A 6,898-nucleotide genomic window follows, 5' to 3' on the forward strand; every position below is an offset into this window, starting at 1 on the left:
TAAACAGGAGAATCACAAGTCTGATCTACGTAGTGAGACCTTGTAGACCCTGTACTAAATACATTTTAAAAAATTACCAAAAAACAAAACAAAACAAATTACAGTGGGTTCCCACCCATCTTATTCACTGGGTTTGGTGCTATGTGACTTCCAGCTCTTCCCCTCAAGTGGAAATGCTAGGAAAAATGAGCATTTTAATTAACTGAGGACTCTGAGGCAGCCATGACAGGTATAGTCACACATGAAAGAGGACTGCAGAGCTGCTCTGGAAAGTGGCAAGGATGACAGGACAAGCGTGTTCTAGTGAGAGGTGGCATTTTGAAGAGGGACTAAAGCAACATGTTATTAACTGTAAATCTTTTTTTTAAATCTTTTTTTTTTTTTTTTTCTTTCAGAACTGGGGATTGAACTCAGACCCTTGAGCTTGCCAGGCAAACACTTATTCTGTTGAGCTATCTCCCTGGCCCTGAACTATAAATATTTTTTAAAAATCCACTGTATTTTTCATCACCTCTCACATGTCTTTATTTTGCAAAAGAGGAGCCAAGGCTCAGTGAAGTGACATGACCTGCCCAGGGCACAGACCCACCAGGGTCTTTCCGCACCGCCCTGCCTCGCGGAGGGAATTGAGGAGTTAAAGGACGCTGAGAACACTTGAGACTCAACTCCCTTCCTCAGGTCCTGACCATGTGGCCAGATATGGGGGGTTTGTCCTTGCCCCCAGGCACAATGGGGACCACCTGATGCCCTCGTCCATGGGTACTCACATCAAGTGGTCGCAGGCCACGTCCTTGGCATTGCCATCTGAGGGCGGGGCGGCTGGAGGCTTTGGTGGCAGCTCCTCCTTTTGAGCTAAACCAGAGGGATACACAGACATGGTTATGGTCCTCAGGCTGTGGAGCATGCCTGTGCCTCACAACTTGGTGGAGGCCGCCCCTGCGGGCTGCTGTCCTCCTGTTCCCTAGACCCACCCTGTGCTCTGCATGCCAGGCTGCGGCCCTCTCTGGGTAAGGGGCTGCTGTATTTTGAGGTTGGTTTGTTCCCTCTGAAATTCGATAGTGACTTTTAATCCCACCAGAGAGCTGCTAAGGAGGTGGAGACTTAATCTCACTGTGGTGCTCAGAGGCAGGGCCCATGGGAAGGGAAGGGTTGGATGGAGTCAGGGGGACACAGCCCCCAGGATGGTCCTGGGTGGTTTCACAGAGGCAGAGCCTGGGGCCCACACACGCACACTCCTTGTTACCAGAGGTGGCCTCACCACCTTGGGCTGGAACTACGAGCTGAAATAAACCTCTTCCCTTTCTTCCTGACCCAGGCTGTGGGGCTGGGTTGGCAGCAACAGAGAGTAGACTCATTTATACAGAGGCCGTGCATGTTCCCAGCCACCCTCAGCCCTCGGCCATGCCGCCTGCACTTCCTTCTCCTTTCCGCCCACTCGAGTGTCCCAGAAGACTCCAGGTGTAGCACCTTCCTGTCCTCGTGCCCCACTTACTCCTCAGTTCGTACCTCTGCTCTGCCCTTTCTCTTGTTTATTCACTCAACAAACACCTATGCAAGTGGCTTTCACTCTACACTTCGTACATGAGTGCAGCCCGCCAAGCTCCAAGGATGTCAGCCCGGCAACACGCGTGGGAAGTGGGATTTCGAGCCGCTGCAATGGTGGGAGAGGTGTTGCAAATCACTGTTACTAACTTGTGCATTTTAGAAGCAAGTTGCCGTAAAACACAACTTTCACTGGGGTGGAGACACTGGAATTTATGTGAACCTTAGGCAAAGCCATGAGATCAAACCATCCCAAGCCTTTTACCAGGGAGGTGGTCATCTTGCCTCTAATCCTGTTTCCTGAGACACAAACATGTGACAATGACAAATATTGCACACAAGGACTGACTGTTCCTCCTTAATCCAGATGGGATGGGCCCAAACACCCAGAGTTCCTGTGTGCAGCAGGAAGCTCCACAGAAGGGAAATGCCGTTTATCTAGGCCTGCGGGAAAGCTCTGTGGGCGGTTCTTCCTGATGGCCAAACCGAACCACTCCACTGGTGGCCGATGGAGTCAAGATCGAGTCTGCGTCCCACCAGATACTACATGTCAGAACACACGTGACCTTCCTTTCATGTTGCCAACTTCATCTTGTGAATTTGTGTCAGAAGATTTAGTTCACAAGTTTGGGACTCGAAATTTGCTTTGAAAAGTAAATACAAGTTCTTTTTTTTTCTTTTTTGTGGTACTGGGGATTGAACTCAGGACCTGGCGCTTGCCAGGCAAGCACTTATTCTACTGAGCTATCTCCCCAGCCCTACAATTTCTTGTTTAAAGCTGCACTGAATATCAAAATTACCTTAGGCAACATTTGATATAACTTATATCTGTAGACAAAAAAAAAATAGTGATTTTTCTTTAAAATAGCACCTTGCCTGACTTTGAAGAAATTCATATATTAAAGGTATAGTTGAGCCCTTATTTTAATTGCACCATTAACACATTTGACTCAAATTAGAAAAAAAACCAAAACACCTATGCAATGCCTGCTGCGCGGCAGACACTGATCTAAGCGTGGAGGTGACAAAGATGCGGTCTCGCCCTAGGTCCAGCTTGAACATCTTCCCTCTGACCTGGACTCTGGCTTAGGAAACTGAGCCTTGCTCTGTGTCCTTGCTAAGGGGGCCCTGCCATCCGGGGGAACCTGTCAGCATAATGATTTGGTTAACTGCAGGAACAATGTGTGCTTTGCCCGTCACCGAGTCCCCAGTACCCACGAGAGTCTGGGGCCTGGCAGACACTCTGAAGCTGCCAACCAGAGGGACATTCAGCAATGTGAACACAGCTGGCAGTATGGGACCTAGTGAGTGCAGGCCAGGGCTGCTGCTCATGCCCAGGACACAGCCCTGCCCCCCACAGAAGGCGTATCCAATCCCAGCGTCCATAGCGCCACCACTGAGAACCTGGGCCTGGGCCCAGAACCCTCCAGAGCTCTCCCCCAGGGCTTCGCATCTGTAGTACATGGCCCTGGTCATGCAGGGCAAATCAGTGACACACATCTGAGTTCTTTTTCTTATTTGTTAGAGGCCACCCTGGCTGTGCATCGAAGTGCAAATGGCCAGCGGCATGGAGGGGCTTTGAAAGGCCCCTGCCAGGCGGCTTTCCAGGAAGAGGCAGCTGCTTGCACGTCTCACTGAGTCTGCACAAAAGATGTCTCAAGTTGTTGTCATTACTCCTGTCCAGCATGGGCCTCGAGGGCTTTTCACACTGTGTGCACTGAGAAGCGGCTCTGGAGGATGAAGGTGCTTTTAGACAAGCTCTAGCTTCTCTCTCATTAGCCGGCCTGGGGCATCCCGGCACCCATCAGAGGCTGCCTGACACCAGCGCAGCCTTCAGCCTACCTGAGTCACTGTCCTTCAGTGCTGCGATCTCTCCTTCTATCTTCTTATGATGCTGGGTCACTCTCTGGAGCCTTTCTTCCAGGCTCACGATCGTCTGGGAGTGCTGCTTGATTTGCTCCTTATACGCCGTGATTTCCACTTCAAATCCGTGTTTCTGGGATTCCCGCTCCTCCTGGAGGGACTTTACGGTCTGCTGTTGCAGCATGATCCGCTCCTCCATCAGGACCTAGGAAAGACGCAGCCGAGCACAGGGGACTTGGGCAGCAGACAGGGTGATAACAGCAGTGACCGGTCCTTAGAACAGGCAGGTGCTAAAAGGGGGCCCACCTCAGGGCCTTTGCACATGCTGTTCCCCTGTGACCATTCCTTCCTAACTCCTTCCCTAGCTCCTTGCCTGGTGACCGCTTCTTGTCTTTGAGGTCTCAGATCCTACATCCTACCTTTTTTTTTTTTTTTTTTGCGGTACCGGGGATTGAACTCAGGACCTTGCACTTTCGAGGCAGGCACTTATGCTGCTGAGCGATCTCCCTGGCCCCTAAAGAGAATCCCTGCCCACTGTCTACAGAGCAGTCTCATGCATTTTCTGTTTTCTTGATCTTACCATCCCTGAGTCCTTTATCACCAACGGCAAAGACTTGGTTTCTGCACATTTCACTCGTGCTAGAATCTCAACTCCTTGGCAGAAATGTGCCTTTCGTACTGCTGCATGTGTATCATTTAGACCTAGATGCCTGATCAACAGTATGAATAAATGAATGAATGAATGAATGAATGAATGGACAATGAATGAGGGAAAAAGCAAATGAGTTTGTGTTTCTTAAAAACAAAAACTCCCAAGGGTGGCCAGGTAGCTCAGAGAATTAAAGCACCTGCTTAGGCAGATGCCAGGACAGGTTTGATAACCGGCAAACCGTGCTGGCACCACCCCCGGGGTGCACTGAGATTTCCATTGAAACTGGGCGTGGTGGCGCATGCCTGTAATTCCAGCGCTTGGGAGGATGAAAACAGGAGGATCACTGCGAGTCTGATGTGTGTAGTGAGACCCTGTACTAAATACATTAAAAAAAAAGAAAAGAAAAACTCCCAGTGACCCCCAAGTGGACCGATGGCCCCTCCCCATGACCACACACTGTCTTAGTCTGTGGCATAGTCCCTGGACACCAAATTCTGGGGCTGATCCTTGACCTTGACTCCAGGAGTCCCCTGGATGCTGCTGAGAAGGGCTTGGAAGGTGGCAGCATGGGGCTTTGGGTATTTCATGCTAAGCCAGTTAATAGGGGGTGATTTTGTCTCTAAGGGACATTTGGCAAAGGCTGAGAACAGTTTTGACTATAGCCATGGGGGAAGGAGCACTGGCCTCCAGTGGGTGTCAGCCAGGGAAGCTGCTGGCCACTCTGCTGTGCACAGGAAGTCACCCTGCCTCACATAGGAAGTCACCCTGCCTCATACAGGCAGTCACCTTGCCTCATACAGGAAGTCATCCTGCCTCACACAGGAAGTCACCCTGCCCAGTATCTGTCATCCTGCCAGCCAAGTCCAGGATAGTTGATCATGGGATGCCAAGGGGGAAAATATCTCCCTGTCCCAGGATGACACTGACTTACCACTTTTGTCTTGGTTGTTTCCAGCTCGACTAACGTTTCATTGAATTTCAAGACGAGGTTCTCTGCTTTTCGACTTTCGACCATCTTCGCTTGCTGCATCTCTTCTAGCTGGGCCAGGGCGTCATTTAATTTATTATTTAAATTGTCCTCTCTCTGCTCTTTTAATTCGATCTCCTAGACAAATAACAAGTACCAAAGTAACATCCAGGATTAGATATTCACCCTTCCGCCTGTCTACTTGTCTGTTCCCCCTGCCTCCAGAGAGAGGATGTAAACTCCATTTCGTGCGTCCTTTCTGAGGCCGTCTAGAAGGTTCCAACTGATAGAGAACACTTGTTATATTCAGCCTCAATCCGTCTCCTTGTGGTTTCTGGGCCCTGAGCTTGGGTCTACCGCCCGGGGTTCACTGAGGATGTTTTAGTTCTTTTTTATGAGACAGCCCTTTAAATATTTGAGGAGCGCTGTCACATCTCTCTAAATCTATTCTCCAGGATACATGTGCCTACTTCCTTCAAACTTCACCACGTGCCCTGCCCTGGGGACACTCTGCTGCCCTTGGGGCCCAGCCAGCCTGGAAGCCAGCGGGTCATGCCATCAGCGCATCCTGTCCATCTTCCTGGATCCTGTTTGTCCCATCTTTGAGTCTCGAAATTATACTCTGCTCTGTGGTTTACTCCTCAAATAATGTGGAATTGGCCTCTGTGATAGCACTGTGCAGGGGTTTCCAAGTATTATTTAATTCAGTTTATGACAGAGGGCCGGGTGCTCTCAGACTGCTGGTGGCAGTGTGAGCAGGTGGCGTGTTTAGGATGGTCACTTGGGCGCCTTGAGTCTGAACATGTTCACATCCTGGGACCCAGCAGGTCCATGTTTGGGAATTTATCTTAAGATGTAAAACATGAAGCCCAAGCATCTTTTATACCCATGGAAAGTGAGAAAGAGCCCCAGGCTCTGGCATGAGGAGGGGGAAGAAATCAGTGTCCACAGAATAACACAGCAAAGACCTAGGCCATCATCAGTCAAGGGCGGGTTGAGGAAGACTGTTCGGTGACCCAGAGGCATCTGAGGAACGTCATGTATAAATCCAGTGTCCAAGGCCAGGGCGCAGCGTTGCAGCATGCATCGCAAACTGTAATAAATCGACGTGCAGGGACGTCGGCGACAAGGACCAACACAGAGCCCCTCTCCAAGGAGCCATCAACATGTCACTTGTGACGGTGCTGCTCTGTGGAATCATGAGTTTACGTTCTTCAGAGTGATTTTCTGTACTTTTCAAATGTTCTTCAACAACAGCAGCTCATCTTGCTGTCAGGAAGAGAAACTGGGACTTTTTTGAAAAAGCACAAATATCACCTTCATCCCTCTGTTCCTGGGCCTCACGTGGGGTCCCCTCATCCTTTCTCTGCTTGCTTTCTGGGGTCTTGACATCTCTGTCACTGTTGACACAGTCCAGGGAGGACAGCGGGCACCCCTCTAGGGAGATACTCGTCGCCTGGCACCCTTGCTTCCGCAGTGGCTCTGCAGCTTGCCCAGGGTGGGATACCAGCAAGGGTCTTCCTGTGTCCCCAAGGATCTGAATTCCTTTTGCTCCTCCAGTCTCTTTGTCCTATTTGCCTCTATAGGTGAAATCAGCCTTGTCCGTGGGTCCCAAACAAACAGCTTATATTGGAGTAGTTGTTCTGCTGCATATTTGCAATTTCAAACTTGTTGTGTACTTACTGTATAAATTCAACCAGCAGGGTCTAGAGTTCACACCCTCAATGCAGATGTGAAATAATAAATTAAACGGTGGTATTCAGAGTCTTGTACCAACGCTTGCTCTATACTTTTTATTTTGCAGAAAAGTTTTTGTAAATAGTGTTTAAAAACTTCTAACTCAGAGAAACAAGTTGTTGAAAATGATAACAATT

General features: G+C 49.6%; 1 protein-coding gene across 1 annotated transcript in view; it reads right to left on the reverse strand.

Moving 5' to 3' along the window:
• LOC111818468 (forkhead-associated domain-containing protein 1-like) overlaps positions 1 to 6,898 on the reverse strand; it is a 48,740-nt gene that overhangs the window by 28,408 nt on the left and 13,434 nt on the right. The window contains exons 7-9 of the mRNA XM_023722543.1: positions 4,989 to 5,162; positions 3,385 to 3,610; positions 768 to 852 (exon numbers count right to left, since the gene is read on the reverse strand). Of these exons, the coding sequence (XP_023578311.1) occupies positions 768 to 852; positions 3,385 to 3,610; positions 4,989 to 5,162 (485 nt within the window). The remainder of the gene's footprint in view (positions 1 to 767; positions 853 to 3,384; positions 3,611 to 4,988; positions 5,163 to 6,898) is intronic.

The sequence above is a fragment of the Octodon degus genome, unplaced genomic scaffold (assembly GCF_000260255.1).
Source record: "Octodon degus isolate 3935 unplaced genomic scaffold, OctDeg1.0 scaffold00092, whole genome shotgun sequence".
Lineage (NCBI taxonomy): Eukaryota > Metazoa > Chordata > Mammalia > Rodentia > Octodontidae > Octodon > Octodon degus.